Source organism: Caretta caretta, chromosome 8, assembly GCF_965140235.1.
Source record: "Caretta caretta isolate rCarCar2 chromosome 8, rCarCar1.hap1, whole genome shotgun sequence".
Lineage (NCBI taxonomy): Eukaryota > Metazoa > Chordata > Testudines > Cheloniidae > Caretta > Caretta caretta.
Genome location: NC_134213.1, coordinates 18,225,474 through 18,236,364, shown reverse-complemented (window position 1 = coordinate 18,236,364; position 10,891 = coordinate 18,225,474). Strand labels below are relative to the sequence as shown.

The 10,891-nt window shown below is 45.7% G+C and overlaps 1 protein-coding gene across 2 annotated transcripts in view; it reads right to left on the bottom strand.

The window, feature by feature from the left end:
• Window positions 1-10,891, bottom strand: part of SH3RF2 (SH3 domain containing ring finger 2) — an 82,179-nt gene that overhangs the window by 11,359 nt on the left and 59,929 nt on the right. For both annotated transcript variants that reach the window (XM_075131320.1, XM_048859641.2), the window contains 3 exons: window positions 8,562-8,732; window positions 4,333-4,565; window positions 1,161-1,519 (listed from right to left, as the gene is read on the bottom strand). In XM_075131320.1, coding sequence (XP_074987421.1) covers window positions 1,161-1,519; window positions 4,333-4,565; window positions 8,562-8,732 — 763 coding nt within the window. The remainder of the gene's footprint in view (window positions 1-1,160; window positions 1,520-4,332; window positions 4,566-8,561; window positions 8,733-10,891) is intronic.

Here is a 10,891-nt window from a genome sequence, read left to right as displayed (position 1 = left end):
TGTGAACAGAACCAAGAGTTACTACTGCAGAAACACAGTGAGTCTCTTCCTTTGCTTTGATCTGCTGTGGCAAAGATAGAGGAAGGGCTGCTAGGATGGAGCACAGATACTTTCCCTGCAGGGGACTGGGTGCACAACAGAGGGGGTGTGAGTGCCCCACACTTGGGATGGTGTGCAGCAGTGGAGTGATTAGAGGCTTTACAACGTGTACTATACCAGGCAGGAAACATCAGAAGAGCATAGAGGGTACCAGAAAAACTGGATACCACACAATGGGGGCAATATGAGAACCTAGAGAGGCAGGATTGGATACAGCATGAGTTAAGGTGGAGGAGAACATTGGAGAGAGGCTATGGAATGGTGGGGAGACCTCTGAGAGAGGCTGACCTCTAGCCTGAGGTGCCATTCACCCAGAATACATAACCTGATTTCCATCCTCTGGCTCTCTTTTACCTGGGACTCTGGAAAGATTAATCTCTAGCTAATATGCTAACCAGAAACCTGTGAGCTGGCCTCATTTTGTGGGACTTGTGTGGCTTTTACAAAGTTATTCTGCAGGTACCACCTGTAGGGAAAGTTGTCACCAGGGTAGTTTCACTCCTCGAATGAAACCATTTGGGTTTTTTTTACTGCAGATGTCAATCAGAAAACACCCAACCTATTCATCAGAGAAGCAATTAACACACAAGCAAAGGGAGCCAGACAGCAATCTCAGAAGTCCTGGTAGGACAAGCCTGAGTTCTAATAGCCAGATTCGGAGCTCCTTACTCATTTCTCACTCAAACCCTCATGGACTCTTGCCTGGGTTAAGGTCTGGGTAAAGATGTGAGGATTTGGCCATAAGTGAACAGAAGACAGAAGAGTTCAAAATATCTGCCCCTGTGAATGGTTTCATTCTAACAACAATAAACGTAGGGTGGGGTTGGGTTGGGTGTGGGAGAGGGGGCAAAATCCTGAGAACTTTACTCAGGCACAAATCCCAGTGAATCGCATTGGGAGTCCTGCCTGAGTATGGACTCACTGAAGTAAGGACCTCATGGGAACTGAACCATGGTGAATAGTCAGCTGAAACCTAAGGTCAGTCCCAGCAGGATTTTCTGGACTTTCCAGAGGTGGAGGGTCTGTGTATCGTTCCTTGCAATGATTCAGCCTTACGCTACCTTTTCGGTGCTGTTCCGGGAGGTATCTGGTTTCACCAGGATGGAGGGCGGAGCTGATGGAGGTGGCTTTGGAGCTGGCTCACTTTTTGCTGGGGATTCTTTGGCATCCAGGATCATTGAGCTACATACAGAAGGAGATCTGCTTTCACCTGCCCTGGGCACAAGCAGCAATGAAGCATCATGGGAGGCGCTTGGCCTGGCTCCTGGGTCCGCCATGCCAGGGGTGACAGGGGGCTGAGAGGAGACATGCTGGTAAAGCTGAAGTTGCTGGGGCCGCACCGTGGCAACTGGAGTGCGACTGAGGGAGCCGACAACCTGAGGAAGAGCTCCGGGCTGCACAGGTCTCTGCAGTGATCCATCTGGGGAGAAAGATTGTTTTGAAGTCAATCGGAGATGAAGGTTAAAATAAATAGGTGCCAATGGGCAAATATGAAAATTTAAACAGAATCAGAAAAGACAAAAACTCTCATGTTCCACCCCTTTCCACCAGCTCTTGTTGGCTGCTGAGACCCTCCGCTGTCTGAGGCAGGGTCTGACTGAATTCCTACAGGTCTGCAGGGGCCTTTGCATGGTTGGGGGCCCAATATAAATAACAGATGAGCAAAAATGACTTCTTCCACTCCCCACACTTTGCAGGTAACGGATCGTGCCTTTTTATCTGAAAATCTCAAAGCTTAATGAATTAATTTCCCCAGCATTTCTTTGTATTTGTACAGTGCCTAGCACAATGGGGTCTCAGTCTGGCTGGGGCCTCACCATGCTGGGGCCATACAAATACTAAGTGAGGTTCTAGAAAAGTACTATTGTCGTCATTTTCCAAATGTCAGGAAATGAGGCACAGAGACAATGTGACTTGCACTAGGCAACGCAATGAGTCTGTGATGGACTCCAGAATAGAACTGAGGAGCCAGAGTCTGGAGTCCTGCTCTAACCACTGGACTATACTCCCCTACTCTTTGTCAGTTTATGTAGGCTGAACTCAATCCATGGAATTTAAAAATAAAAAAGTCCTTAACTCTTCTGCCTTCTGTATGGCAGTGGGCAGGACAGGCTTGACGTTCCTCGATCCACCTGTATGCTGCAGGACCATTAAAGACTCTATAACTATCTCAGGCTTTGAGCCATGTTAACACAGCATAACAATATTGAGTTTCCATGTTGGACTCTTGCATCAACAGGTGAGGCAATGACACATCACACACTGATTCGCCACAAAATTCTACTACTCCTGCCCTGACAAATTGAAGTAGGTGGGTAGAACCCTAACCTAGAAGGATCTGATCCTGCCAGGTGCTAAGGTCCTTGGGTGAGGACCTTGCTTGCTGTGCACCCTCAACTACCACTGGCTTCACAGAAGTGGGCCCCTTTTTTGCCAGTCAGCTAATCCCAAGCATGAGCCCTATACCTGAGCCCTCACTAGCAGGCCTCTCAGCTGTGTGACATTTGTGGTTTGCACATCACAGCCTATTCCATTTGAATGTTTACTTTATAGGTGATGCATGCTTTATTTCTCTTGCAATTTCCTGCTGCTTGAAAGATTGATTTTAAATAGAACCACAGTGGGGGAACAAGTCCTTTAAGGTAAAACAACTTCTAAGATAAATCCAATTTCGAGCCTAAAAACATTGACCGTGTCCTTTGCAAATGAACCTCACCCCCTGCCAGTGACTCTACATAGCTCAAGTAGCAGTTCAGGCTGAAACTATTGAAAAATGCATTGCTTAGTTGCTTAAATAAAGCTGGAGATTTATTCCATGGCAGTCTGAGCTGTCTGAAATAAACCTTGCCAACCTCATGGAAAGAATGCAACACGCTGAGCTCTGCATAAGCCCGTGGAAAGGATCCTTTTGTGTGTTGAGTCAGGAATTTGGAATAGCAGGAGCTGGGAGAAAGGATGGTCTTGTGGTTAAGGCAGGACTAAGAACAGGAGCCTTGGGTTTTATTGCCAGCTCTGCTATAGACTTCCACTATGACCTTATTCATTCTGTGCTTGTTTCCCCATCTTTAAAAGGGGTGCAATAATACTTTCCTATCTCATGCAGGCTTCTCTGATGCCTGATGTGGTGATATTTGAGGTGCTCAGCTATTACAGTTATGCCAATAAATAGATCTTATACTTCATCCTGATGAAGTGTGAGTATGCCCACTGGACTGAAATACAACCACTTCTGGAGTAGAAGGCAGCAATCAACAGAGAGAGCAGTAAGGGAAGATGAGGGTCAAGGACACGGGTCAAACACATACTCGGACTCAGAAAGTGACATCTAACCCCTTGTTTGCACCCAAAAATCCAGTAGTGAGATGTCTAAGTGCTGTCAAATGCACCCACAATTATGTTTGTTCACAAAATTTCACCTGCAGTTCTTTGCAGGTACAAAATCAGAGGCCATGTTGAAGCTCTTTGAAAGATCAAAGCTTTAAATTCTGGAGGAGCCAAATTTTGATCCCTCTGTAACTCCCATGACTCCAGCCCTAGTGCCTCAGTATTTAAGGACTCCTGCAAACCCCACTTCCTCTTACTTTAAGCAGCTTGGAGATCAGTTAATTTAACAAGGAGGGACAAGGAGTGGAAAATGACAGTGCAGATCTTGTCAGCCTATGTGTTTTAACCAGGATGTATTTGACCTTTAAACCATCTCTCCTGACAGACCCCCCCAGTCCATCCACCTGCAGGTTTTACACAAGACTAAGGCCCGGCCTACACGTAAAGGTTAAACTGACAGAGCTATGACACTCAGGCATGTGAAAATATCCACCCACTGGACTGTCAGAGCTCTGCTGATCCAATCCCTGGGGGAGATGCAGCCGGTCGCCAGAAGAATGCTTCTGTTGACTTAGCTACTGTCACTTGGGGAGGCGGAGTTCTTACAGCAACGGGAAGAACTCCTTCCGTCGCTGTAGGCTGCTGCTGTAACCCCGTAGTATAGACGCACAGCTATAGCACCATGGCTATGCCACTGTAGTGCCTATCACGTAAACATTGCCCCCGTAGGCTTCCATCCCAGCTGGATGCGTTCTATGAAGCGGCCAGCTCTAAGAGCTGTAGCATGTTATTTATTACCAGTATTACCTAATTTCTGAGTCTCTGTGTGTTAATTAAAGGCTCCCAGTACCACTTGCCCACCTGGGAACACACTCACAGGCCTGTCTTCGCCCTCCCACCAGAACTTACTCTTCCTAGTACTGCCGCGTCCTCGCCTCAGTGATGTTTGTCCTGAGGTGGCCGGCACAGCTACGTTTCTCAGTGGCGAAGACAGCACCGTGGGCATGAAGGCTGATTTCAAAGGCCTGCTTTGCCTTGGGCCATTCTCTGAGATGCTCCCCTGGGAGGAGAGTGAGCCAGTGGATAACGTCCAAGTGGCATACAGGGAAGGCATCCTGGATTCAGAGAAATTGGGTGACTTCCTGCTGGCAAAGGGGTTGCGGGGGGAGAAGGAGAAAGAGAGAGAGTTAATTAAATATAGCTACAGAGAGGCACAATTCAAATCCAAATCTTCAGTCCCCCACACAGCATGGTGTATGTGTTTTTTTGTTTTCTGTTTTGGTTCAGCCCATTACAAAGAAAAGGACTGTTTGCAAAACTGTGGAGCCAGATCAGAATTTTTAACAGCCCATCCGTCCCTAGAGTTCATCAGGTTAAAAAAAATCCTTCTGGAATCCCTGCAGTTCACTTTCTGGTTCCATTAGAGCAATCATTCTCAGCCCTATTGCTCCCATCACTCCCACATGCCCACTTTATACCTGGGCCTTCTCAGACACAACCTAGAATCATTTGCAACAGTTCCCATGGGGTGCCAAAAGGAAGGGGGGCTTTTAGGGGCCAGTGTTCTTCCATAATGCCAGCAGGGGACATGCCAGGTAATTATTGTGTGGAGCTGCAGCATTTGTCCCACTTACTAATGTGTTAAGCAGCACAGAAGCCATCGAAATCTTGCAGACACGGTCATATGTAAATACTCATCATAGGTTTGCACTCCACCCATTGAGTTAGGGAAGGAAAGCTATTGTGCTGTAGGTAGCTTAACATGCTCTGAAGCTAGCTTGGTGAATTAACCTCACTCGGTGTTCTGGTCTGATCTGTGCCTCTCCAAAGGGAAATGGGACCATTTCAGTATTACTGTAAAAATTCCATGCAGCTAAAACATGTTCGTTTTGCTCATTCGGCCTGTGTCTGACCCATTGTCCTGCACTGAATGAGCTGGGCAAGAGAGCCCATTGGCTTGCTGACATCACACCTTGGCTCTTGGTACAGCTCTCACCAGAAAGCACTAAAGGGAGCACAATGATCCTTAAGGAAAAGGCTGTGGCAGCTTTCACACTCCTTGCCCTTCTGACTCTGGTTGCCAGCCTCTGTTCGGGCCCCATTGCGAGCAGCTGTCACTTCCTATTATTCCTCTCCTCATCTGCTTTCCTTGGAGAGGGCATGTTGGCTTTTTCATCTAAATCCGTTAAATTGCCATAAAGGCCTTCAATCTCCTACATCAGCGTGATGCTTAATAACCCTCCCAAATGCTCCTAATTCAGTGGGAAAGTCAGCCAGGGTAAAGGCTGTCTGCTAACTCCTCTGAAAGGGAAAAGACGGCTCCTTCTGACCCTTCTCTTTCCCTTCCCATGACTCTCTCCGAAGAATGATTTATGGTTTAATAACAGAGTGGCGATTTATCAAAATAACTGGCGCGTCAATTTATTATGATGAACTGTCCAAAGGAGGATACAGAAGAGCAGCTCCCAAATTGGTGCTTATGGCTTAGGTGACTTTAGGGTAGCTGGGCTTTGTGTTGGATTGTTTGTTTGCTCTGTTTAGCAGGGAGTTGGGGCCATGGTGTTATCAGAGGCTGTATCACAGAGAAATGAGTCAAAGAGACAAAGAATAATCACTGGCTCCCTTTAAATCAGGGAGGGCTAATGCTGGGATCAAAGCAGCAGCATCATCTTCAGTCTGAACTGAGAATTTAACACAGTGAAATATAAGCAGGAAAAGAAAAAGGAGCCAGAGTCTATCTGTCAATGTCAGAGATAATGTGGAGGGAGTTAGGCCACCATTAGGCTATTTCAGTGGGTCAAAGCTTGAGTTCCTTGATAAGTTTTCACATAGTCCAAACTGAGGCACACTCCCATAGCTGATCACTCCTTCATCCAAAAGGCAGCACCCCTTCACACCATCCTGGGGCACTGGTTCAGGAGTGACTCACCAGACAGGGAGCCACCTGCAAATCCCCAATACCTGCTTCTCACACCACCCTGGAGTTTGTAATGTGTCTGTGGCTTCCCAGGACTTTGCAGTCTCTAGGGCATGCTAGCTGCACTGGACTTCATGGCCATACATTAACATAGAACTCAACTTCTGTTGTTAAAGCACAGGCATCTTGGGCAGGAGCCAGAGGCGAAGCTCATGTTATCCGTGTATCAGAATTCTGGCTTATCTCTGCTCTGCCACTAGAGGGCAACACACAGCTTGAGCTGGTCTGACCTTTCCTCAGTGGTGAGGTACTCAGTTCCTGACAAGGTTTCTGAGATAGGGCATGCTATCCTTTTGGAACTAGGAAGTCCCAGGCAGTTGTGTGGGTGACTGCCCAGCTAGGATTAAATCCCCAGACCTCATTTTCCCTGTCATGTGTGCAGAGTTTTTGAACTAGGCATGAAGGGTTTAAGCAGTTGGGAAGCAGATGCAGATAGGGCTTGTGCACCTTCCAGGCCTGACTGCTGTATCTGAAAAGTGGGGGCAACAGTGGGGGAAAGTCTAGAGGACAGAGGGTCTCATTCCCCATTGCTCTGCATCAGACAGGGCTGTTTACACCAGTGTAAAATGCTCCTAGACCAGGATGGGAGTGTTTTACTTCACTTTGCAGTTGGGTAAGTGACTGTGCAGAGTGCAGGGCAATGATGAATCAGGCCCTACGTTACACTGCTCATGATCCAGAAAGGATGAGCTTTCTCGTTGGACCCATTTATATGAAATCAAGATGGGGAGAACTTTTGTTTGGGGAGCTACTCCTAGCGCTGGTGTGGGGCAGCCCCTCCTGTGACAGTCTCCTTTCTAAGTGCTGACCAACCACATCTCAAGGTGCTATCTATTGATATCTATAAATCAGTCAATCGGATTTGTATGGCACCTATCACCATAGTACCGAGCACCTTGCAATCTTTCATGTATTTACCCTCACAACACCTCCCTGGAGTAGGGAAGTGGTATTTACCTGAGTTTTTATGGCTGCAGGTACATGTTAGAGTGCTTTCTCTAGTCCAGTTTTGAATAACCAAAGGGAGGCACTATTCCCTTTGGCAGACTGCTCTGCAAACCAATAGACTCCCTCCTGGCACTCCCTCCCATCTCTGACACTCAAGCTTCATTTTCACATGCATTACTTCATCTCCCTATTCCTTGGATCAGCCCAAACAATTCCGCTCCCACCGTGGCATTCACACCCTTGAGTGATAGGCTGTTGCATCTGTAAAAGGGGCTGTGCTGCTTTGATGTGGTCACAGATGAAAGGAAAGTGGGTAGGTTTGGAAATCATCCCCACAAGTCCTTAGCTGTTCATCTCTGCAGGTCGCTCTCCCGCTTTACTCTGGTGTCCATCCCTGCCTTGCTTGTAAGAGAGAAAAGAAGCTGAAGCAATCCACAGTGCATTTTTCAGCAGTGGAATCTCTGCTTTAAAAAAAAGCCATGATGTTCCTAAAAGATGTTGCCTAGGTACTGACTTGACTTTAGGGGGTTGCTAATGCACATTTTTATATCGCTAGGTCAACACCTTCCAACGCTTGGAGCAAACAGCTGCTCTGACGACAGTGCTTTGATTCCAGTAGGGTCTTGAAACAAATATAAAGGGGATTCTTTCTTGAGGCCGCTGGGCACAGAGAGACCCTGTGGTTCCTGATGGCTCTTTGGCTCCAAAATAACTAAGCATGTTGCCGCATGTTACTAAACAGGGTTTCCTTAAATCCTGGAGTGGACTGAGCAGTATTGAAAAGGGCTTCTGACTGCATTACACTGTTGACATTTCAGATTCAAAAGAGACGAATGAAGGATGTCGCCATAACTGCTCATTTGTCCATCTTATCTGGACCATACGGCAATTCCTGTGAGAACCCTGATCCACCCAACTGGGTATCTTACAGCTGGTGGTGGCCAGTGCCTGATCTTCAGAGGGAGGTGAAAGCACATGTGGCCAATGGCATAGTACAGAAGGGGATAATGTGAAATGAGATCCAGTTATTCCGGAGGGGTGGCAGCAGGACAGCATTCCATATACCCATGGTGTTGACAGCCATGATCAATATTCTAGGACAATCTCACTGTCCTGGAGCCAGGCAGTGAGCTTCTTTCATTATATCCCCCCCAGGATTACCTACTGTACCACTCCTTCTACAAATACATTATTTCACATAAGGAAATCAGACCTGAAAAGGGGAACAACATAGTTACTGGGGAAGATCCCAACTCTTCCAGTGACCAATGACATTCCCCTGAGCCAGCCTTCGTAGTACTTCCCGAAAACACGAACACCTTCTCCCTTCTGCAAATCCAGCTCCTCCGGTCCATGAGCAGTGTAGGAGTGTAGAGCGACGCACCTGGTGATACACAGGAAATTAGAAAAGCACAGACATGCACTATGGAAAAGTTGCCTCCCCCATGTGCAGTAAGGATAGGAGATGACACAACAATCCTGTTTCTAATCATTCTGGGAGCTGATGCTGTTGGTTCTGTGTGAGCAGGGCCTATTGCCTGAAGCATCTTCAGCTGGCACTCGCATCATATATCTGGGTGCTGTCATGAATGTGGAAAGGCTTTGTAGGAAGGTAACTGCTTACATCTTAAGGCCAGGGGGGATATGAATAAAAGAAAAGCTACCAGGAATGAAGCAGTCTTTGTCAACATTTTTTGACCTAGAACTGTCAGTCTCAGCCAAAGGGGTCCAGTATTCGTGTTGGAGGGGGCTGTTTTTATTCTCCAACCGTGAATACTCCACTGAAATAACTGATTAGGGATGGAGTTATGCATCTTCCAAAGCAGAGCAGCACTAGAGCGCAGGTGAGGTGTACCACCCAAAAGACTGTGTCAAGGAGGCATTATATCTTTGAAAGGTACAATGGGATCAGTATGTGGTCAGCAACAGGACTTGTTAACCTGGGTCTTCCTGCCAGCTTCTGTTGGTTATAATCTCACCCAGACACACCCAAAGGGACTGTGAGCTCCATAGAAAGCATTAGCCAGATACCCGGCCCCATCTACTTTGCTTTCCTCAGCATGTACTGCCAAGTTATGGCTGTCTCCTGTACAAGTGTTTGGGGGCTCCCTGCAGCCTGTCTCTCCTGCTTAGCAAACCTGCTCAGAGAGCTGTGTTTAAAAAACAAAACAAAACAAAAAACCCCCACTGATTCCAGTTGTGTAATGAGATTGCTTGTTCTCAGCAGGGGTCCTCATAAGACAGAATGGCAAAAAATAAGGAAAACAAAACATCAAAAATCTCATCCACCTGTTTTTCAATTTTACCCTTTTCCCAAGGGCCTGTGGCTTTTTTTAAAAAAAAGAACTTTTATTTGTCTCCAAGGAGACACACATTTTATCTAATTGCATTGTTTTTTTTTTTCTTCTCCCAAGTGGGATGTGGTCTGTTTTCAAATATTAATCTGAGTAGCAGATGCTACAGCAACTATCATCACCTCAAAACCAAGAGTTATTAAAAAAAAGGAGACTGTCAAGGACTTTTTGCTAGTTCTTAAAAGCGATTGTTCTCTCTCTGTTGGTCATAACACCCATTTGGAAGTTTGAAATTGAAATGTCTTTCCTTATAAGAGGATTTTTCCTTCTATTATTTGTGCAGATGGGGCTAAATTCAGACCTGCTCTAACTCCCCAGTGGTTTATTTTTTTTAATTGAAGTACTGTGCTTAGGTGGTAGCTTGCACTCATGCTAGTTTGTTACTGTAGGTTCTGAGCAATGAATGGTCCAGATTAGGGACCCAATCCTACCAACACTTCAGTATGGCCCTAATTCTGCAAATTCTTCCACATGTGCTTAATTGCAACCCCTTGTATATTCCCATTTCAGGTCATCAGGATTACTCATGGATCTAAAGTAAGCATGTGTGTAAATCTTTGAAGGATCAGGGTCTGTGTGTGTAAGTTTATGCATGAGAATAATTCAAAGTTATACACCTTCCTAATAGGTATTTATCTTTGCAGGATCAGGATCTCGATTTTCAATATAGAACTGCTCATGTGCAGTAGACTGCATTCATGCTTGTTTGTTGTTGTAGGGTTGCTTATCATGAGAGCTAGGCTGCTGATTCTTGTCCAGGAGACAGACAGACAAAACAACTGCCATATATTTATTTGCAAATTTTAACTCAACATGTATTTTTCTTTGAATGATTTATTTTAAAAATCAATTAACTTTTAAATCGTTTCTTAATTAAAATAATTAGTTAAATTTAAAGAGCATTTCAGTTCACTTTTAAAGAATTTTTGGTTTGAAAATGTAGAAACACATCAGTAATTCAACAGGCATTGGAAAGAGATAAACAATCAGGTACAAAAACCCACAGTGTTAGGATTGTAGTAACTGAAATATGAAGATCATACTAATTTAAAGTGAGCAAAAGCACTCGAAATCTATGAAAAGCCCTTGTGTGCTGCCAATATTCTATCTTTATTTTTCTACAGTGCTATGTCCTTTCACTGGCCTAAGAGTCAGGCTGTGAGTTCAAGAGTTTTACTAGGGCTCAGTG